This window comes from Narcine bancroftii, chromosome 11 (assembly GCF_036971445.1).
Source record: "Narcine bancroftii isolate sNarBan1 chromosome 11, sNarBan1.hap1, whole genome shotgun sequence".
In the NCBI taxonomy this organism is placed as follows: domain Eukaryota; kingdom Metazoa; phylum Chordata; class Chondrichthyes; order Torpediniformes; family Narcinidae; genus Narcine; species Narcine bancroftii.
In genome coordinates, this window is record NC_091479.1 from 74,329,811 (window position 1) to 74,354,167 (window position 24,357).

At 37.2% G+C, this 24,357-nt stretch overlaps 1 protein-coding gene across 1 annotated transcript; it reads left to right on the top strand.

Moving 5' to 3' along the window:
* Positions 1-1,981: 1,981 nt before the first annotated feature.
* On the top strand, positions 1,982-22,553 carry LOC138745228 (sorting and assembly machinery component 50 homolog; the record flags this gene model as incomplete). Its single annotated transcript, XM_069902290.1, has 14 exons — positions 1,982-2,098; positions 2,580-2,681; positions 4,298-4,385; positions 5,927-6,033; positions 6,128-6,258; positions 7,603-7,690; positions 8,686-8,814; positions 9,435-9,506; positions 13,419-13,505; positions 14,125-14,195; positions 16,388-16,455; positions 17,711-17,857; positions 20,976-21,117; positions 22,417-22,553. Coding segments are annotated over 14 exons (1,395 nt in total), but the record flags the coding sequence as incomplete, so codon positions are not given.
* Between the last annotated feature and the right edge of the window lie 1,804 nt (positions 22,554-24,357).

The window sequence follows — 24,357 nt, forward strand, 5'->3', positions numbered from 1 at the left end:
TTAGGACTAGGGTTAACCATTAAACATTTCACTTATGCACTTAAGAAATTTTCTCAAAATGTGAACTGAATTCCAAACTCAAAACATCAATCTTCATAATATGTCAAAACTTAATAATGAAAGGAATGAGCGATCTCTGCGGAAGGTGGAGAAGGGAGAAGATAGGGAGGTGTGTCTGGTGGTGGGATTCTTTCACCCTGACCTCATATTCACTTGGTCTATTTCTGGCAACTCTCCCCTTTATCGATCTCTCTGTCTCCATCTCAGGAAAGAAACTTTCTACAGACATTTTCTATCAACCCATAAACTCCTACAATTACCTCGATTATACCTCTTCGCACCCTGTCAGGATTTTATTCCTTTCTCTCAATTCATCCATCTCCGAGACATTTGCTCCCAGGATGAGGTCTTCCATTCCAGATCATCTGAGATGTCCTCCTTCAAAAAATGTTTCCCCTCTACCACCATCAATTCACCCTTTTTTCCCACACACGTGCCACCTTAAGTAATCCCTTACTAATCACAGAGAACCTATGTCGTAGATGCAACAAGGATAAGATTCCCCTTGTCCTCACCTATTACCCTACCAGCCTCCACATTCCAACATATTAACCTCTGCAATTTCCATCATCTACAACATGATGCCACCAACAGTCACATCCTCCCTCCTCCACCTTCCACAGGGACTGCTTCCTCTGTGACTCCCTCATCCACTTATTGTCAGTCTATCAGGCTATAGCAGTATCTTGGGAGGGGGAGTGGTTTAGCGAGCCAGAGAAGTTGATGTTAATGCCATCCAGTTTAAGGGAGCCCAAATGGAAGATGAGGTGTTGTTCCTCTAATTTGCAAGTGGAGTCTGGCAGTGCATGAGACCATGGACAGACATGTGAGCAAGGGAATGGGATAAGAAATTGAAATGGGTACCACTGGAAGATCAACACTATTGCAGTGGACAGAGCAATCTCCCAGTCTGCACCTAGCCTCTCTGATGTAGAGGAGACCACATCGGGAGCATCGGATGCAGTAGATGACACCTGCAAATTCACAAGTGAAGTGTTGTGTTATTGACCATTGTAGACCTCGTCGAAAGAACCAAAGACTTGTTGATCCAAACCAAGGCTTTTATTAGTAAAAGACAGGAGCTCTTCACAGGTGGCCGACCAGTCCGGAATGATCCGACCTGGCTAGGGACACAACCCTTTAAGGCCCAGACAGTAGGTGTGGCTAAGCTCTCAGCCAATCGCGGTAAGGACAGTCATTACATACTCTAGATACTGTAACTATATACATTGGTGATAGGTCTGTACTATCACAATCATGGACTGATCTTTTGGACTGTGGATTGTTATCATAATGGATGGAATTCTGAGGAACCAGATGGTGATTATATTCTACTGAATTCCAGCTCCATAACCATTTGCAAAATGACTTAAGTAATCAGAAAAATGTCAGCGATAAAGGAATGACCCACACTCTGTGTGACTTGTGGTGCAACTGGGTTAAGCCATGCAGACAGAGAGGAAATGGAACATTCAGAACGGCAGTTGGAGTAGTGGAGACCAAGATAATGAAGGGTTTGAAACCACAATTTGAGAACCAAGGGAAGTCCTTGAGCTCAGGCTCAAAACGTAAACAGTATACCCCTTTATCTTCAAGATTGCTGTAAGACCATCTTAGATACCCACGTTCAGTAATTTTCAATTTGTTTCTTTGCTTGGAAAAAAGCTGGGCAACTGCACTGAAGTCTCACTCTACTAAATATGATGTTGCGAAGGAAGAAAATACGCTAAGTTTTTGTCTGCTTTATCAGAGTGCTTTTATTATAATCACAGCATCTGTGGACTCCTGTTTCTCTCCTTAACTATGAACAACAGGACCAAGAGAGGAGAGTTGTTTATGGTTCTTACAACAGGGATCTATTTAATTTCTGACTGAATGCTGATATTTGATAAATTGCAAATATAATACAAATTAAAACATTTTTCAGAGCTTGGAACCCCTCCCAGTGGCGGAACCAAATTTATCACCTCCATTGAATGACGCAGAAACGGTTGAAGTGGAGCCTGAAACCAAACAGGAGATTCTGGGGAATAAACAGGTGATTATTTACTGGATATTTTTAAGTTGCCATTTGAGATAAAAACTAGAAGACATGGGTTAAGGGTGAAAGAGGAAAAGTTTAAAGGGAACATTAGGGGGAACTTGGAATGAGCTTCCAGCTGAATTGGTAAATGCTGGCCCAATTTTGACATTTAAGAAAAGAATAGACAAATACATAGACAGGAGGGGTATAGAGGTACATGGTCAGGTGCAGGTCAGTGGGACTAGGCAAAAAAATAGTTTGGCACAGACTAGAAGGACCTAATGGCTCTTCTTGTGAAGTTTTATGGTTCAAAGTTCGTGAATGAGATTTTTTTTGAGTCATTTTGTCATCTTCTGAGGAACCAGATGGTGATTATATTCTACTGAATTCCAGCTCCATAACCATTTGCAAAATGACTTAAGTAATCAGAAAAATGTCAGCGATAAAGGAATGACCCACATGAAAATTTCTCTTTTCTCTCTGATTCTCCTTTCAGGTGATTGTTCAGCACGTGCACATTGATGGAATCAGCAGGACGAAAGATGACTTTTTAGTACATGAAATAGCTGATGTATTCAAAGCTAAAAACCTAATTGAAGTAAGTATTTTAAGCAAGTTCTGAATTTTATTGCATAACATTCCAGAAATAACTTAGTATATGTGAACTTAGAAGTTTAAGGTTTGATTTGACTGACATTTTCACTATGAGAAACATAGAATAGGTAGAAGAAGCTTTAATTTCTTTTGGTTGCTGCATCTAGGGCTAGGAGATTACGTATAATTAGGAGGGACAGTCTTTGTGTCATAATGATGGATTTAAGGTGAGGGAAGAGAGATTTAATCGGTATATGAGGGGTAATATTTTTCACACAAAAGGTGGCAGTGTATGGACCAGGCTGCAGGAAGAAGGAGTAGTTGAAGCACGTACTATTGCAACATTTAAGAAAAATTTGGATGGATATATAGATAGAATAGGTTTAGAGCAGGCTGCCACCCCCTTGGCTCCCAGCTCACATCTCTAGTGTTCCCCCAACAATCCCCCCTCCCCCTCCCCCACCCCAACCCCACACACATACAATGAACACACACCTTTCTTGGTATTAGGACTACTGCAAATTTAAAACAACAACTAATCTAACACTATAAACAACTGTATGTATTTCACAAATAAAACTTATAGTAAGCCAATTTACCTGTAACTACATTGTCTTCACCGTTTTAGTGGGATGAATGTGCTTGCTGCAGGGATATCAGCTTCTCAATATCAGGCAGGAAGGCACTAAGAGGTCTTAGATACCCACGTTCAGTAATTTTCAATTTGTTTCTTTGCTTGGAAAGAAGATGGGCAACTGCACTGAAGTCTCACTCTGATGTTGCGAAGGAAGAAAATACACTAAGTTTTTGTCTGCTTTATCAGAGTGCATTTTCTTCAGATGTTCAAGAAGCTGGGAAGGTTTCATGGCTTCATTTGAAAAGACTCTTTCACATGGTTGGCACATGGGTTGCTGATACAAATCCACCATTCAGATATTCCACACTTTATTGCCTACTTCTTTATTGTTTCCTGTACTGCAGCCATATTTTATTCTGCAACAAAAAAAAGTTATTTTTGAAAATCATGCCAATCTCCACAAAATGCAGCAGAAAAAAACATAAGGAAATATAATTGGAAAGCAATTACTAGGAAAAGTACATGTGAAAAGTACGAATGTGAAACAAAAAAAATCAAATACTTAAGAACTACTTAACATTAGAAGTTACAGTTAGATGTAAATACATAATGAAAATGACATAAGAACCACTTAACATTAGAAGTTACAGATAGATGTAAATAAATAATGAAAACTACAATGTGCAGCTAGTGACACAACATAGCCTATATATGTAGAACATGCATATGTGTATTCATGAAATATACTGGTAAGTTAATGCTGCCTGATGTTACATAAATATAAATAAATGAATATATCGGGTACCGCTACAGAGGAAAATGACAAATCATAGCAAAACACAGTGGAAAAACATAAGGAAATATTGTGGGATCCCCATCATATTTTTATTATGTCATAATTTAAATGTACATTACAAGACTGAAGATTATTTCCAATGCTTACAAACCTAAAGCCTTGGCCCTGTAGTTTTACTACAGTTCAGATTTGGTTAATTAATGGGTTTTCACAAAATAACAGTGGATATTTTTTTCCCTTTCAACAGGTGATGAAGAAATCTCATGAAGCCCGTGAGCGGTTGCTTCATTTGGGAATATTTAGAAATGTTGAAGTCCTCATTGACACTGCCCAGGGTAACTTTGACAATATTTTTGTTCTTGCTTCTGTAATCTAGTGGCTGTTGGGTACTTGGATGTCAGCACAGCTAAATACCATTCCCAATAGAACATAGTACAGCACAGGAACAGGCCTTCAGCCCATCAATTGTGCAGTGAACATGATGCTAAATTAAACTAAATCTCTCCTGCTTACACATAATTCATACCCCTCCATTCCCTGAATATTTATGTGTCTTATCTAGAAGCCTCTTAAGCAGTACTATCCTATATCCTTCCACTAGTATCCCTGGCAGCCTATTCCAGTCACCAACCATTATGTTTTTCAAAAATAAAATTTGCCTGCATATCGCCTTTAAAATTTTGCTATCTCATCTTAAATGTTTGCCCTCGATTATTTGACATTTTTACCTTGGGAAAAAAAACATTTCTGACATCTAACCTATCAATGCCTCATCATTTCATAAATTTCCATCAGGTGTCCTCTCAGCTTCTGATGCTCCAAGAAAAATCACCCATGTTTGTCCAACCTTTTGTAACAATTCTTCCCCTCTAATCCGGACATTATCCTGTAAACCTCTTTTGTAGCCTTTCCAAAGATTCCACGTCCTTTCTGTAATGGAGTGACCAGAAATGCACATTATTATCCCCAGTGTGGTCAAGCAAAAGTTTTATATAGCTGCAATATGACTTCCTTACTGTTGTACTCATTGCCCTAACCAATATAGGGCAATAAAAGTTTTCTTTACCATTGTATCAATTTTTGGCCACATTCAGGAACCTGTGGACTTGGAACCCCAGATTCCTCTGTTCATCAGTACTGAATCCAGCTATTAAGTCAGTACTTTCCCCTTATATTTGACTTTTTTACCTCACACTTGTTCACACCTGTAGCTGATCTACATCTTTTGTGTTGTCCTTTGCCCTCTACAATACCCATAACTCCAACAATCTTTGTATGGGTGATGTAATATATTCCGTCCACAGGAACTTTATCAGCAAGCAATATGGTTCTCTAGTGCATTCTGACATAATGCGAGCTTTTTTTTCCCATACATAGCAGGATCATTCCATTGTTCATGTTGATGGTGGAGGTGGGAAGGAGATAGGCTTTTAAATGGAAAGGGAAATTGATGATGTTAAACATCCAAGTCTGTACTCATACATATTGCAGCCTGCCAGAAAGACCTCACAGCAGAATGTGTTCTCTTTCTTGGCTGGCTCACGGGGAATGATACAGACTGATAAGTTAAAATGAGACAAAAGAGTTAACACTGTTAGGACAAGTTGATCTATGTCTAAATTTTGCTGTGATTTTAAAAGTAATTCCCATCTTGGCCAATTTTTAAAAAAACATTGGCTCACCAATGTTACATAATATTTTGTTTTTTGCAGGATTAATAATTATTACATACTTATAACTTTTTACAGACCAGCATTCAGAAAATCAGATTTTTTAAAAGATTCTCTTTAACTTGTTCTGCCTTTACAAAGACCTGTGAATAGATGACTAATGCTTTGTCTTTCGAATTTCTTGATGAATATTGTTGGTTTCAAAGGTGAAGAGGCATTGGCTGATGGATTGGATGTAATCTTTGAGGTGAAGGAAATGAGACGCTTAACTGGGAGCTACAACACTATGGTTGGGAATAATGAAGGAAGTATGGTAAGATGACCTCCATTTCAAAGTACTAACTATAGCAAGAGCTATAATTGTTCCCAGTAGATTTGTTAAAAGTAATTTTTTTTCCCCCTGATAGGTTTTGGGTTTGAAGCTGCCTAATCTGTTTGGTCGAGCAGAAAAGATAACTTTCCAGTTTTCATATGGAACAAAGGAGACCTCCTATGGCATTTCGTACTTTAAACCAGAGCCTGGCAACTTTGACAAGAAGTAATGCAGTTAGACGTTTCTTTTCTGCTTTTCCTTTTGTGAAAAACTGCTTTTTCAGGTTTTTCGTTCATGTCGACTGTGGGGTAGGGTTTGGAATGAGCAGGAAAAAAAGAAAGGATTTGAGCTTTTTTTAAAAAAAAATGTTTGGAGCAGTACAGGGCAAATGATGAGCAGTGGACTGTTACTTTTTTTTTGCAGATAATATGTTATTTGTTTAAAGAGTGTAAAGTAACTGAACCTTAATAGAAGTAGAGCACTTTTGACAGAAAGTGCAGTGTGTAGGATATTTACATGAAATGAAGTATAGAAAATCTTTGCTTAAAATATCTGTTGCGACATTATTGTCTTTATGCTTGATTGGCAGAAGAATTACTTCATCATACACAACCTTGCTGTGTCATTACACGAAACAGTCGTTGATATGTGTTTCTGAGGGCCTTTCATCAGCATGCATCACTTCCTCAATTTCATTTTGGAGAGAATATGAAATTATAGAATGTAAATCTTAGAAATATTATAATTTTGGGACCAATATTTTCAGTTGCAGAAGTTCAAAAGCCTCAGGAATTTTGGATAAGTGCAGATGTGCACTTAAAAGTTCAAAATGAAGAAGTTGCTGTTGAAAAGGGGCAGTACCATTGTTACCTTTGCTAAGAAATTGTCTGGATTGTTTTCCCCTTCTCATTCAAATGCATTGAGCAGCAAGAAATTCACAGATTAAAGTAAATTGGCATGAGAAAGTTGGGTTTGGTAAAAGTATCTATTACAACACATTGGTAAATTGCGGCCAATTAATCTGTCCAGCATGGAAAATTACTTAGAGCAAATGTGTGTTATTCTTTCAGATTTCAATTATTGATTATTTGGAACACAGTTTATGCTCCCCTTGCAGAAACAATAACTAGAAAGAAACTTGCCACTGACACAGGAGTCTGTGATCTTGGCTTAGATGACTCAGTTATTTATCAGTTGAAGCCAGTGAGTTTTCAAAACTTCCTTTAATGAAATGAATATCAAATCGATTCCTTGCAATTGCCTGTCTGTATCATCTCGTTGTTAATCTAGTGTGACACAAGATTTAATTTGTACTTTTTCTTGGTAAGTTTAGCAGTATGCTTTATTTCATGCACAATTTGTATACTTAGCATTGCAAGTGCAATATTGGGTTTTCATCAATAGAACTACTGTTGGTAGTATTGTTTAGCTGTTAACGTGTTTGTATTTGTATCCATTGATCTACATGAGCAGAGGTTATTTTTAATTGTGCCTGCTTAAAAATAAGCAAATAGCTCATGATGTAAATGAAAAGTGAATCATCAATTGAAATGTACACTTCTTCTTCAGTTATTCTGTTAACTTGTATAAGGTGACTGGGCAGTTTCCCTGGAGTTCACTTCGTGAGACTGATAGAGGGATCTCAACAGAATACAATGTAAGGGTGAAACATTAATTTGTTCATAAATTTGAGACAAGTTACTTGACTAAGTGAAAACACTACTTTGTAAGAAAGCATGCTTTTTGTTAAGAGCACATAATCAGTCCAGTGGTTTTCAAACATTTTCCTTCCACTCACATATCACTTTAAATAATCCCTATGGTGTAGGTCTCTGTCATTAGTAAGGGATTACTTAAAGTGGTATGTGGATGGAAAGAAAAAGTTGGAAAACCACTGTTTTAATGGTACCTAATTGACTTGTTATGTGCACAGTTTCATAACTCCAAAGGAAATGGGCCAATGACAATTTTTCTCAAGCAAAATATTTCAGTAACAATTGGGTCTAGAGCAGTGATTCTCAACCTTCCCTTCCCACTCACATCCCACCTTAAGCAATCCTTTACTAATCACAGAGCACCTATGGCATAGGGATAAGTGAAAGTGGTATGTGAGTGGAAAGAAAATGTTTGAAAACCACTGATCTTCAAATGAGAGGTAGAGTGAACCATTAAGTATCATTCTTTTTTAAAAACAAAATTTAGACATACAGCATGGTAACATGCCGTTTTGGCCCTCTAGCCTGTGCCGCCCAATTACACCCAATTGACTTACAAAAAACCCCGCATACATTTTGATCGGAGGGAGGAAACCCATGCAGACACGGATAACATACAAAGTCCTTACAGACAGCGCAGGATTCAAACCCATGTCCCAGTCCTTGCACTGAAACCGCATTACGTTCACCACTATGCTAACTGTTCCGTCCACTTTCATTCTTATTTTGAGCTGTGTGAAGATAGGCTGATTGTTTAGCTTTTTTCCAGTCACATCAAACACCAGTTTTTAAACATTATACCACTATTTGGGCAAATGGAGAGGATTTTGAGAACCAATGCAATGCAAAATAATTGTTCTGCTGGAGTTGTAAAATGCTGCAGTTATCGAGTGTTATATTAGTGCATTTATATAAACAATTGTCATTTTCCTCATAGTTTCCACTATGGAAGACCCATCATACTCTAAAATGGGAAGGAGTATGGAGGGAGCTAGGCTCTCTGTCTCGCACAGCATCATTTTGTGTTCGGGAAGAAAGTGGACATTCTCTCAAATCATCAATTTCGGTAAATCCTCATTTACTTCTAATGCTTCTGTTTTAATGCAGTTGCATTACCTAATTACTCCATTGATTTCTTTATGATTTTTTTAACTTTAATTCAGCTGTTAAATGAATACTTATTTTCTTATGTTTATGGTTTTGCTTGTTACATTAGAAACTAACATTAGATATTGAATATACATTGTTCAGAATTTGTTTCTGCAAATATACTCCTGGTTTATTGGAATATTTTTCAATTAAAGCATAGTCATTTTTATCACAATATTTTTAGAATTGGCTCTCCAAATCTCAATAGGAGCTGGAATTCAGAAATTAATAATGATCAAATCCACTTTTTTTTTAACTTTAAAAAAAAAGTTGTACTTTTTCACCATGCATCTTGTATTATCAAAGCATTTCAAACACTCCACACTGTTGAGTTAATTGACTCTTGGGTAAATACATAATTTAGCTATTTCTGTTCTTACGCTGTAGTATATGTGGTATCGATGTACCTGACCAGTTCTTCTCTAGTGTTCTGACTAATTTGGTTTTGAGGAATAGGGTTCTCTTGTTTATGAGAAAATATTTTGGATGTTTATGTATTATTTGTATATTGTAACCGATTTTTCTATTTCTTCACAGCACTCAATGACCGTTGACACCCGGACCTCAGCGATAATTCCCAAACGTGGATCTTTACTTAAGATAAACCAGGTAACGCAAAAATACATTTGAGAATTGTTCAAAGGAATGATTAGTTTTAGCTTTGGTTCATTTGAAACTGGTCATTTGGAAAAAAGGGCTTTAATTTTTAATTGTGAAATCTACAACAATTTGGCTATTTTTTCAAATGTGTTAAATAACATTTGATTCTGAACCAGTGGAGGAAATGCTAGGTCAGATTATCATAATCTCGAGTGAAGACACTGGTTTTATTTAGCATATTAAAGGATGCTGGAGAGTTTTATGGAGGGAAAGTTTAGAGGCTTGGTGGTGGTAGTAGTAGGCTTTGCTTCTACTGCCAAGTTTCTCAGCGATAGGATCCTGGACGCCGCCATTCATCTGGAAAGGCTCACTTTATGTCGGGCAGACAGAGATGTTGCTTTGTGTGGTAAAGTGTGGTGGCCTGTGCATATTACGTACCACAAAATGGTGCGAGTCAGCATGTGTCTCCATCACTGCTCAAAGCTGGTGGAATTTGTGATGGTCAGGTGTAGAGGATTTTATCTACTTGGGAATTCACCACAGTTCTCATAGTTGCAGTGTACATCCTTCCCCGGCGCTAGTGCGAAGGAGGAAATCTGGGAACTGCATGAGGCTATAAACGAACTCCAGACCGCAAACCCTGGCGGACTGATCGTTATCGCTGGGGATTTTGACCAGGTGAACCTCAAGTCAAGGCTTCCTAAATTCCATCAGTATGTGGACTTTGCTATGAGAGGGGCAAACACGTTGAACCTTGTGTAGATGAACATTTCCAAAGAGTATCAGGCAGATACTCAGACCACACCTCAGATACTCAGACCACATCTTTGTAATGCTGATCCCAGACCAGTTTTGCTCCAGACCAGTTTTGCTCCAGACCAGTTTTGCTCCAGACCAGTTTTGCTCCAGACCAGTTTTGCTCCAGACCAGTTTTGCTCCAGACCAGTTTTGCTCCAGACCAGTTTTGCTCCAGACCAGTTTTGAAGCAGGTTAAAACCTGGCTAATGAAGGCCATTCATGCATTTCAAGATGCTTTGAATGCACTGACTGGAATATGTTCGAGGCAGCAGCAATCAGTGGCGATTACATCAATCTGGAGGAGTATACAGCCTCAGTATAACCAGCTACATCAGTAAATGTTCGGACGATGTCACTGTGCCCAAGACTATCATAAATCACTCCAATCAGAAGCCATGGATGACAGCGGAGGTGCACATTCTGCTCAGGAACCGAGATACGGCTTTCAGAGCGGACGACAAGGTAGCCCTAGCTATTGCAAGAACCAAGCTGTCTAAAGCCATCAGGTAATGCACATGTCTAGCGCATTCACAATCACTTCCTGGACAGTAAGGACATATGACGCATGTGGAAGGGCATCCAAGACATCACCAACTACAAGACTACACCATCTGTGTAGCTAAACACAACTCGAGCCACATCATCAAGTTTGCTGATGACACGACTATGGTGGGCCTGATCAGTAAGAATGCGATTCATCCTACAGAGCTGAGATGCATTTACTAACTGGTACACAGCCAACAACCTGTATCTGAACATTTTTAAAAAAAACAAGAGATGGTTTTTGACTTCAGGAGAGCCCAGGGGACCACACTCCGCTAACCACTGATGGCTCCACTGTTGAAGTTGTCAAGAGAATCAGGTTCCTTGAAGTGCACTTGGAGGAGAACCTCACATGGTCCCTTAACATCAGCTCCATAGCCAAGAAAGCCCAGCAGCACCTCTACTTCCTGCGAAGGCTGAGGAAAGTTCATCTCCCACCCTCCATCCTCACTACTGTAACAATATTAATATTTGGGGAGAATTTATAAGATTTAGAGTAGGTCACATACATGCACACATTTTAAAACCGATCTTATTTGAAAGACTGAAGAATTCACATTGCAGGATATCTGGAGAATGTGAGCACCTTTCACAAGTAGGTGTTAATTGAACTGTCGTCATAAAATGCTTGACCATTGTCTTGCTGGAGTCATACTGTCTATCAGTACCCTTTCTGCAAAGTGCTCATAGAAAGATCACTCCTGGATTTTGTTTATCTAACAACAGATGATTGCTGGAGAAGGTGGGGGTTTTGTAAGACATGAGTCACATGCTTTCTTTGGAGTTTCAGTTGGGAGAGAGAGTTGAGTTAACAGCTCAGTCAGTCAGTGTGTGGGACACTGACAAGTAACTGAAAAGTGCAATCCAGGGAAAACTGTTTGAAACTGATGAAAGCAAGTTCCAGAGTAGTAGATGGCTGGAAGTGCTATCTGTCTGATGTTTCTCTTGAAATAGAGGAAGGAATGGAACTCTGTAGTAGCTTAAAGAAAGAGGTTACCATCTAGAAGACCCTGATGGGGAAAGTTTAATCAACGAGACCCTGAGGTGACGAGTGGTGGTACCTCAGTTGTGGAAATCCTGGAGCAACAAATATCTCTCTCTGCAAATCCTACAAGAGCTTTTCTGAGCGGTAAACATTTACCTTTCAAGCACTAAGCCTGGTGAACTTTATACATGTTAAATTCTGTGCACAGTATGGTGATTGCCTGCAACCAGAGAACTTGGAAGAAGGAGAAGTGAGATTGAACTGTGAACCAAAGAATATTTCTTAAATTGACTTAGAATTAGAACGGGGTTAATTTGGGTTAGTTAAGTATAGAGTTAAGTTAAAGTTTGATTCTATTTTAATGTTTGAAGTTAATTAAAAATAATGTTTTGAAAGCCACTTGTCTTGATGAATGTCTATTCCTGCTGGGTTTTGGGGTCCTTTGGGCTCGTAATACTACATTCTACAGGAGATGTATCGAGAGCATCCTGTGAAACTGCATCACCGCCTGGTTTGGAAGTTGTACCTCCTCAGACCACAAGACCCTGCATAGGACAGTAAAGTCAGCGGAAAAGATGATTCGAGGCTCTCTTCCTACCATGAAGGACATTTACAATGTGATGCAGGTGAAAGGCAATAAACATTGTGAAGGACTCTACACACCCCTCAAGTAAACTATTCTCCCTTTTGCCATCTGGTAGGAGGTACTGCAGCACTTGGCCCTTATGTGCAGATTGGGCAACCGCTCTTTCCCTCAAGCCATCAGACTCCTGAACTCCCAGAACATTTTTGAATAGGGTACCGTGGACTGTTAATGCACAAGTTTTCATATTTTAATGTGTTCAACTTCAATTCTAACTTGTATTTATGTAAATATGTTCTGTGGTCCTGGAGAATTGTTATCTCTTCTTTACTGTATGAGCATGGTATGAATGGTAATAAAGGTGACTTGACTTGAGCTGTTAAAGGTAAAATAGTTCAAATCACAGATGAGGAAGAATTTGAAGAGCACAAATTATATTGGAAGGTTACAGGACTGGATATAATAATAGAAACAGATCAATAAAAACAAGGTGCAATTTGAAAACAAAATGAACATTTTAAAATGGGATAATTGATTAATCAGGAGCCAGTGTAAGTCAACTAGCCCAGGACTTGATGCAGGGTGTTGAATTTTCTTTAAAGTACAGCAATTATAATTGGAAAGGCTGGCTGGATGAGTATTTGTTAATGCCAAAGGGATTGGAGGATCTGGGGAGAAGGTAAGGTGAGGGTTATCAAGTAGTTGTTCCAGCTGTGGAACTTTAACAAGCTATCATGTTGAGTTGCATTATATTATTAGATGTAAGCTGTTAAGGCAGTTAAATCAAAGACATCAAAAAGTGACTTGAGTAGTTTACTTGAAAAATAATTTCCTGTTTTAGTTCTCAGAGTGTAACATTCATAGAATGAAATTTGGATTTAAAAACAACTGTTCATGGGTTCTTCTGAAGATGATAGCAATGTTTCTGATCTGCATTTGACTTGCAAGTAATTAATTTTACCTGATTACAATGGTTCCTTGTCATGACTTATCATTTGTTTATTTTGAACAGGAACTGGCAGGTTACACTGGAGGTGATGTGAAATTTTTGAAGGAGGACTTTGAGCTGCAGTTCAATCAGAGCCTTTTGTGGGATTGTGTAAGTTATTTTCACTAAAATCGCATATAACAAATCACCCATTTGCCTTGCATTATTAAACCTAGGTCAGGATTAATGTGCATTGGTTGTGGGAGTAAACGGTACTTTGCACTGAGAGTTAATCAAATAGGTCAGGAATAGTTCTGTTAAAAGGCAGACAGGGACTGTGAAGAGATTAAACAAACATTTCAACACTAATTTCTCCATCACAAATTTATATTGAAGCATTTGGTAAGAACTGACATGATATGCAAGTTAACAATGTATTTATTGTTAAGGACGAACAAAATATTTTTTTGCTTTGAATTTCTGAACGTCTTGATGTATACAATAATTGGATGTTCAATAAAAACATTTTATGAACAATGTCAGTCTAATGCTTAAATTCTTAGTATTTATGTACTTGCATTTGTTCACTGATGAACTTGTGTTGGATTTAATAATTAAGATTTACAAATTTAAAAATAAATTATTTCACTTTAAAATTCTTCAAAACAAGAGCATTTCCTTCATTTCAATTTGATTGCAAGGGAGGACCAAATATTATTTTGTTTTTGTATTCATAATGTACGTTTAATTGTGGAGACAGTGAAGTATTTTATTTACTTTTACTAATTAGGTTCTCTCAGCTTCTCTATGGGGTGGCCTTCTTGTACCGATTGGAGAGAAGCCATCTTCAATTGCTGATAGGTGAGTGTCCATGAAGAGCATGTGTGGACTGTTATTTGCAACAGTACCTGGCACAACTAAAGTTTGATGGACAATGTAATTGAAGAATCTTGTTGGTGTAGAAATGGGAAGAGACATAAATTTCACCTAGTTTGTTCCTATCTATATTTGGGTGCTAGGTGTCAGATCTGATTCTCTGTCTCCCATATTGCAGCTCAGATTATCACAAGAACATAAAATATAAGATAGCTGAATATTTTTTTAACATTTTATTTAAAATTTTAAAACCACAATACATTCAATTAATAATGAATTATATATATATATATATAAGACAATACATGTTGTGAGAGATTTTGTTATTTTATATTGTATACAGATATGTTTTAAAGGAGATCAATTGTGGGGTTTTTTTTAGTGTAGGTCACAAACAAACACTTCACAACGCAGATCTCATTTAAAATGCCAGAGGTCTGCTCAAACCAGACAGTCCAGGCTCCCAGTGCCTTTGTAAAGACAATGGAAACTGTTTTGCTGAAGGACTTCACAAGTAGGTGTTAATTGGACATGCTGTGGAGTAATGGATTATTGTTTTTGAAAGCAATGGACTCAGAATATTGGGTTTGGTGCCGAGGATCATGTGGTTTTCTCTGTGTGTGAGAGAGCGAAAATTCAGTTCTACAGTTTTACAATTTAGCAGAAGCAACTGGGACTGAAACATGACAAGCTGGCAAACTTATGGATAAATCCCATTTTGAAGACAGGTTATGAGTTCTTAGTTCCCCCTGTTCAAAAGCCCTTCTGGTCTATACAAGAGGAGATGGCTGGCTGTATAATGTTTTACCTGAGATAAGGGAAACAGAAAAGGAACTCTATGGTGACCTGAAAGAAAGAGCTTATCATCTGGAAAACCCTGATGGGGCAAGTTTCTTTAGCAAGACACTGAAGTGGCTGATCAGAAGGAATCAGTTTGTGTCTAACGAATGTGACAGAATATATAGATATGTTTTTGGGAGATAAATTGGGAAAGGTTTGTTAGAGTATGTCACATACAAGCACTTTAAAACAATGGAGCTCTGCCCTATGCCAGACATGTTGGGGCCAACAATCTTTGCAAAAGCTTCGAAGAGTGCCCAAGAGACTTCACTAACAGATTGTTATTTGCAAAAAGGCAACAGATGAAAGATCTTGTTGGAGCGCCGCAGATTGTCTGGAGCTGTTCTAAGAGGATCATGTGCTTTTGCTAGCAGAGAGATTCAAACAGGCTTTTTGTGTGTGTGTGTGTGTGTGTGTGTGTGTGTGTGTGTGTGTGTGTGTGTGTGTCTGTGTGTGTCTGTGTGTGTCTGTGTGTGTGTGTGTGTGTGTGTGTGTGTGTGTGTGTGTGAGATACACACAGAGATCACTTCTACAGTGTTACAGCCAGCAACAGCAGCTGGGACAGGAACAGGACAAACTGGCAAGCTTGTGGAAAACCCAATTTGGAAGACGGGTTCTTATTTCGGCCTGGTCAAAGCACTTGTGCTTCATGCAAGAGGAGAGGACTGGCTGTCTAATGTTTCACTTGGAATAAGAGAAACAAGAAGGAACTCTTACTAGGCTAACTTACTTTAGGAATTTCAGTGAATCATGCAGAATGTACACTACCTCTATGCAGTAGTAAAAAAAGGCTTTTTGGCTACTTTTATATTCCACTATTAAAAAATGCATCATTATTGGCTAGTGAAAAACCAGTGATGCATTTTTTAATAGTGGAATATAAAAGTAGCCAAAAAGCCTTTTTTTACTACTGCATAGAGGTAGTGTACATTCTGCATGATTCACTGAAATTCCTAAAGTAAGTTAGCCATTTATTTATCTGAGTCATTGACTGAATATGAACTATGTCCTTTAAAACAAAATTAAGTAAAAAATTTTGTGAACAAAGGAAATTTGGAGGGACTCAGTAGGCCAGGCAGTATCCATGGATAGATTTGATGAGTCAATACTTCAGCTTGGGGATCTGTATCAAGATCAGTAGGGATCTTGAAAGAGGTGTTTGTTTTCACTGTAATCAATGAGTGAGAGACAAGTTAAATGTGTCTTGTGTTTAAATACATTGGACCAATATGGTTTGTGAACATTCATTTGGTTTATCAGTGTTCACATTAAAAGGAAGGATTGTGATAAGGCAGTTAAATCTACTGACTTTATCAAATCAATTTTTTTGTATTCAGATTTTACCTTGGGGGACCAACAACTATCCGTGGCTTTAGTATGTATAGTATTGGACCACAGAGTGAAGGTATGTATGTGCCAGTTTAAAATTTATCTGTGAGTACACACGTTTGGATCAAAAATCTTTCAAAAGATCATACCCCGAATTATTTAGTGCAACACTTCACTTGTGAATCTGCAAGGCTAATCTACTGCATTCGGTGCTCCCATTGTGGTCTTCTCTACAACAGAGAGACTGGACGCAGACTGGAAGCTTGCTTTGTTGAGGACCTCTGCGCTCTCTGAAGTAGTGGGGGATCTCCCAGTGGCCACCCATTTCAGTTCCCTTCCTCATTCCCTTGTCGGCATGTCTGTCCATTGTCTCGTGCACTGCTAGACTGAGACCACCCACAATTGGAGGAACAGCATCTCATATTCCATCTAGGCACCCTCCAACCGATGGCATTAACATCAACTTCTCTGGTTTCTGTCAGATCCCACTCCACCCCCCTCATCTTTCCCTATGCCTCCTTACCTCGAGTTCTCTCTTTTGTCCTTTTTCTCTCTCTCCTTTATCCCAGTTCTGCATTCACAGAGCCAACCCCCACTCCCCCTTCATTTCTCACCTTTCCTCATTCCTGGCCTCTTCTCCATATCCAATTAATACCCTGTGTCTGTTGGTCTATATTTCCTCCCATGCCCTTCCTTTTAATTCAGACACTTTCTGCTTTTTACTCATACCTTGAAGAAGGACTCAGACCTGAAATATCAGTTATATATCTTTACATCTTGTGGATGCTGCGAGTCCTGCTGAGTTCCTCCAGCATTTCTGTGTCTTTTACTCCAATCACAGCATCTGTAGATTTTCGTGTTTCACTCAATAGATTGTGTCCACCTTTTTTTTAATAATCCATAACAGTTGACTTGGAGAAAACAGTTAAGCCACTGGAATTCAGATGTTTCATTGGAATTATTGGAGAAACCCTTACAATTAAATAATAAATCATAATGTAATGTTCAAACTGCAATGAAAAAAATTACAGGTAGCTAAATGTAAAATTACTGTTGCATGTCTGTCTCAATTAGAAGTGATAATTTGTGAAAGGATATGGTACAGTAATGGAAATTTAATTATTTCTAATGTATGAACAAATAAATAAATCTTCGATGATTGTGCTTTTAAAAAGCAATCCATGTATATTCCAAGGTTATGAAGCTATGAGTGACACAGTCTGTTAAATTTCAGGAGTTGAAGTAGATTTGATTGTATTCAAATTACATAATTTAATGGGCTTTGCTTTTTCTCTGCTTTATCTTGTCCCTCCATAATGCCATTTCATAAGGGGATTATCTTGGTGGTGAAACATACTGGGCTGGAGGCCTGCACTTGTACACACCTCTGCCTTTCCGTCCAGGACAAGGAGGATTTGGAGACCTTTTCAGAACACACTTCTTTTTGAATGCTGGCAATCTTTGTAACCTCAACTATGGTATGGCAGACAAATTTAATTCACTTGTGTCAATTCCTGTTTTGATTTAGCTGAATTGTCGAGCAGTTGGTTTACCCTTCCCCTTGCATGTGGGGACATCAAGCAAGAAGAGAAATGTGTACAGTTGTACTTGTTTTTGAGGAAGGAAACCTTTTTTTTTCAATTTTTTATTTTTCACACCATAAATCACATTAACCATGATACACACTTTTTCCTTTTCACACATATACAGTGCCATTTTCTCCCCCCCCCTCCCTCCTCCCATCCCACCCTCCCTACCTCCCCACTCCCGTCCATTTAAGGTATAAAATCTAGGATACATTAAACCAGTCAGACAATGTTGTCATTCAATAAAAATACACCAGAAATTCCACTGAGTCCATTCTTTTCATTTCCTTTTCCTTCCGTTGACTTAGGTAGTGATTGTCCCCGGTAGGTTTTCGCTATTGTGTTTCATGTAAGGCTCCTATATTTGTTCGAATATTTCAATATTATTTCTTAAACTATGTTATTTTTTCTAATGGAATACATTTATTCATTTCTATATACCATTGTTGTATTTTCAAATTATCTTCCAATTTCCAGGTTGACATAATACATTTTTTTGCTACGGCTAGAGCTATCTTAACAAATCTTTTTTGTGCATCCTCCAAATCAATTCCAAATTCTTTGTTTTTTATGTTACTTAGGAGGAAGATCTCTGGATTCTTTGGTATATTGTTTTCTGTTATTTTATTTAATATCTGATTTAGATCTTCCCAAAATTTTTCTACTTTCTCACATGTCCAGATTGCATGAATTGTTGTTCCCATTTCTTTTTTACATCGAAAACATCTATCAGATACTGTTGAGTCCCATTTATTTAACTTTTGAGGTGTAATGTATAGCCTGTGTATCCAGTTATATTGTATCATACGTAACCTCGTATTTATTGTATTTCTCATCGTTCCAGAGCATAACTTCTCCCATGTTTCCTTCTTTATCTTTATATTTAAATCTTGTTCCCATTTTTGTTTAGTTTTACCATTTGTTTCCTCATTCTCCTTTTCTTGCAGTTTAATATACATATTTGTTATAAATCTTTTGATTATCATTGTATCTGTAATCACATATTCAAAGTTACTTCCCTCTGGCAAACTCAAACTGCTTCCTAATTTATCCTTCAAGTAGGATCTCAATTGGTAATATGCCAGCGCTGTATCTTGAGTTATATTGTATTTATCTTTCATTTGTTCAAAGGATAATAATCTATTTCCTGAAAAACAATTTTCTATTCTTTTGATCCCTTTTTACTCCCATTCTCTAAAGGAAAGGTTATCTATTGTAAAAGGGAGTAACTTGTTTTGCATCAATATTAGTTTTGGTAAATGATAATTTGTTTTATTTCTTTCTACATGAATCTTCTTCCAAATATTGAGTAGATGATGTAATACTGGAGAACTTCTATGTTGTACCAATTTTTCATCCCATTTATATAATATGTGTTCAGGTATCTTTTCCCCTATTTTATCTAATTCTAATCTGGTCCAATCTGGCTTTTCCCTTGTTTGATAAAAATCTGATAGGTATCTTAATTGTGTGGCTCTATAATAATTTTTAAAGTTTGGCAGTTGTAAGCCTCCTTGTTTATACCATTCTGTTAATTTATCTAGTGCTATCCTCGGTTTCCCCCCTCTCCATAAAAATTTCCTTATTATTTTCTTTAACTCCTTGAAGAATTTCTCTGTCAGTTGTATTGGCAATGCTTGAAATAGGTATAATATCCTTGGAAAAATGTTCATTTTAATACAGTTTATCCTTCCTATTAGTGTTAGTGGTAAATCTTTCCAATGCTCTAAATCGTCGTGTAATTTTTTCATTAGTGGATAATAATTGAGTTTATATAGTTGGCCGAGATTTTTATTTATTTGTATACCTAGGTATCTTATTGCTTGCATTTGCCATCTGAATGGTGATTCCTTCTTAAATTTTGAGAAATCCGCATTATTCATAGGCATTGCTTCACTTTTATTTACGTTAATCTTGTAACCTGACACTTCTCCATATTCCTTCAATTTCTTATATAATTCTTTTATTGATAGTTCTGGTTCTGTTAAGTATACTATAACATCATCTGCAAATAAACTGATTTTATATTCCTTGTCTTTTATTTTTATCCCTTTTATATTATTATCTGTTCTTATCAATTCTGCTAGTGGTTTTATAGCTAACGCGAACAATAAAGGTGATAGTGGGCATCCCTGCCGTGTTGACCTGCTTAAGTTAAATTGCTTTGATATATATCCATTTACTGTCACTTTCGCCAATGGTCCCTTATATAATGCTTTAATCCAATTAATATACTTCTCTGGTAAACTGAATTTTTGCAATACTTTAAATAAATAATTCCATTCTACTCTGTCAAAGGCCTGAGGAAGGAAACCTTGAATCACAAATAAAAGACCAACAAAAAAAGTTACTACAGTGGCATTGTTTTAGTTTTTCCTGGGAAAGTTTATAGATGTTATTTTCTAAGTTCCACATAAAAATGGCTGAATTTGCTCTGAGGCACATTACTTGCGATCAGAATTTATAACTTTTCCACAATATTCAAAAATGGCAGCCAACATCATGTAGGTCCCCCATGACCTTGGTCACAACCTCTTCTTGTGGCCATCTTCGGTCAGAAAGTACAGAAGCCTTTTGGTTCAAGTTGAGTTTTATTTTCAATGGCTGTCAGGTTTATGAACCTCCTTTTCACCCTCATTATAAACTACTCCAACAATACAAAAAGTTCTGACTGCACTATTGAAACTCCACTTTTTTCTTTCATTTCTGTAATTTTATTTATTATATTTATATTAATTCGATATTTTATTTATTATCTCTTTTTGTATGGTAATTTAATGTACACTATTAGCTGCAGCAAGTGAGAATTTTGGTGCATATGTACATTGTACTTGTGTTATTGACAATAAAATCATTCTCATTATTATCAGTAAAAGTTAGTTGGGATTTCAATATCTTTCAAGGATATAGTCCATGCATAGGAAATACATTTGACAGCACTAAATTACTGACTCTGCAGTTTTGAAAAAGTAGCAACTGAAAACACTTTTTTTTGGATTGATTTTTACAGGTGATAGTCCCAATGCACACATGCAGAAACTGCTGGAGTGTATTCGATGGTCTTACGGAGCAGGGATTGTTCTGAGATTGGGAAACATCGCGAGACTGGAACTCAATTATTGTATTCCCATGGGAGTGCAGAGTGGGGATAGGCAAGTATTGCTTGTACTGATGGTCCTGCTGGTCGAATAGCTAGATGCTCATTGGTAAATTATTCTAATGCTCCATGTGTATTTGGTTGAGCTGAGGAAAGCTTACCAGTCACACTCATGTCAATCCATATAAAAAAAAATTGGTTGTACAGGGTATTGTCTAACAAACTAGATTTCTAACAAATCTATAGTAAATGAATTTAGTAGTTGTGTCCTTAAATGGGTCTCGGGGATAATCGTGATCCTCTTAATTTTGTGCTTTTTTAATAACATTGAATGTATACAATTACATTGAATGCATACAAATATCCTTGTGACATTCAACATTTAATCCTTCCAGTTCTTCAAAATCTATGAAAGAGAATTTCTCTTGCATATTTTGTAAAGAAAGACTACATTAAGAATGGTGTTATGATTTTGATGTGGTGCTAAAATGGGGATTTGAAATTTCTCCTTCCCTGAATTGGCTGCAGATAAATGAATGCACATTGAAAACTGTGGAGCAAAATTACTTCAAAGGTTTCTTTTAAAGACAGAAGATAGTACACAGTTTGTTTATAGGGAAGAAAATTGAGGGGATGGTTTTTCTCCATTATGTTAAAATTTACATTAGTACCATTATAACCAAGTAGAAACATTCTAAACACTATTGTGGAGATTTCCTTTAAAATTTTGTTTTATGTGCTTTGATGCATTTACACCACGTACAAAGGAAGTCTGAGAAAGGCCAGCACTTTCTTCCAATCCAATCCAAACTCATTAAGGGTATTGTTAACTTTTTTCTTGAAGGAATTCACTGAACTCTGATGTCATCATGGCAGTTTGAATGGTAGCTAATATGTTGTGCAATCCACTCTATCGATTTCCATCTGCTTTGAAATGCAGAAGCAGGATAAAGCTTTGAAATTATATTGAAAGACTAAACCAATCTTTTTTAAATTTAGAAATGTAGCAGGCCATTTGGCCCACAAACTGTGTTGCCCAATTCACACCCAATTAACCTTCACCTCCAGCATGTTTTGAACGGTGGGAGGAAACTAGAGCTCCCGGGGAAAACTCGCGCAGACAGGTGAAGAACATGAAAGCTCCTTGCAGACAGTATGGGATTCAAACCCCAGTCCTGATTGCTGGCTCTGTAAAGGTGTCGTGCTAACCGCTATGCCAAAACAACAGGCTTCAACAATATCTGAAAGATGTCTCGACATTGGTTGTGAATTTTATTTTCCATCGTTTCATGTTGGGCATAACTGGGATGAAATGTCAAATGTTACAATCTTATTTTTTTTCCTATCCTTGCAGAATATGCGATGGCATCCAGTTTGGAGCCGGAATAAGATTTCTGTGATGCCTTTGAGAATTTGCAATATGAAAGTGTTTCACTGTTAAAGCCAAGACAGTACTTAATCAAAATTCTAATAAAGTTATTTGTAATTTAACACTGGTTTTGATTTTTCCAATACAAACCTTGGCAAGCAAAAAAAAACATTGAGAATAAAACAAGGGACACAAGGCCTTTCAGTCCCTCAAGCTGTACTTTTATTCACTAAGTTTCTTTCCGATGTGCATCTTAATTCCATCTACTTGCCCAGACTTGTGTCCTTGTCTTGCAAAAATTTATTGAACTTGGATTTAAAATTATCTATTGTTATTTTTTTAAAGGAGGAAGCTTCAAATTAGATCATCCTTTTCAGATTCAGATTATCTGATTACATACATGACATCACATATAACCCTGAGATCCTTATTCTGCAGGCGAGGTAGAATTACCACTTAGTGATAGTGCAAAGCAAAACTATACACATTGTATACATGTAAACACCTCCTCCCGTACTAGACCATACAGAATCCTTAGTAATGTTTTTGTACTAATGTTACTTATAAATTGTAATTCACATATATCACTGAATGTAATGGCAATAGTAGTGAGATAAACAACTAGCAAAATTAAAATTACACCTTTAAATTACAGTATCATACGCACAGCATGAACGAAAACAATAATGTGCTTGTAGTAGTGCATGCAGATGAAATCACGTGATTCAAAGCCTCATTGTAATTGGGCTCAAAAAGTAAATTAGCATAGAGTTTTAGCCTTGTAGGTATATTGATACATGCAAGTTTGGCTATCGAAAAATGTTTTTGTTGTTATAACTAACTACAATAATATATTTATTAAAAAAAATAAATTTCTGCTGAAACAGTGCACATAAATTTTTATAGACAGTCATTTTGGTGTCCCATTCCCCCTCCCTCCCCGATGAGGTCACCAGGTGTGGTCCGCAGCCATCTTCCCCCCCCCCCCCACCCCCCGTGATGCCAGTGGGTACATTTAAGTGTAAAATCATATTATGACTGAAATCTGGTACAAAATCTGAGCCAGTGATGAGGAAAAATATGTTTGGGGAGAGGTAAAGAATCAACTTGCTTTGCGAGTGGGGTGTGATCTTTTACTACTTCTCAAAAGGTTCTTAATTAAATGAGTGAAATGAAATAATCACTGTATTGGTTCACTGTCCTTCCTTTGCTGAGATGTCTTGTGCTCTTCTCAAATTCTGATATGTGGCTGAGTTTTGTATTTCAACATGGAACAAACAAATTGATCTATTTTGGAACAAAACAGACAGTCCCACTTTTAACCTTTGGAGGTAGCTGGCAAGGGAAACAGAAATTCCACAAGATAATAGTCAACCCCAGTAAAACTGACCAAGCATTTGGCTGGAGTTCATTTTTTGAGATTTTAGAACAACCAGAACATCTTTACATTTCAGAGAACTCTTTAATCTTGCTCAGTGAGAAAACCTCTGTTACAAAACACACCTTGCCATAATTAACAAGTTAAAATATATTTTTCCATCATTAATCTATCGTCGCATATCAAATGGAGGTAGCTCTGCTGAATATCAGTTAGGTTTTTATCATCAGGGCTTTTGCAACATCACTACATTTAATACAAAATAAGCTTCTGCAAACTGATCTATACCAATATTGACAATTGCTCTTCCTCTGACTGCGTCATTATTTTATTTGCTGCCTGTCACTGAAGCTCTCACTTTTGGAGCTTTTGCTACTCCTGGATTATTCCAAAGTGCTTGAGGCTGGTCTCCCAACTTTAAGAAAAAGTAAATTTACAGCTGTTATTCTATTTGCATCTGATCCTGTGTCATGATAATCAGTGTTATCTTCTGGTTCTGCAAAGCCTTGACTTTTTCCTCATCCTTGACCTTTACTCCCTCGTCCCCG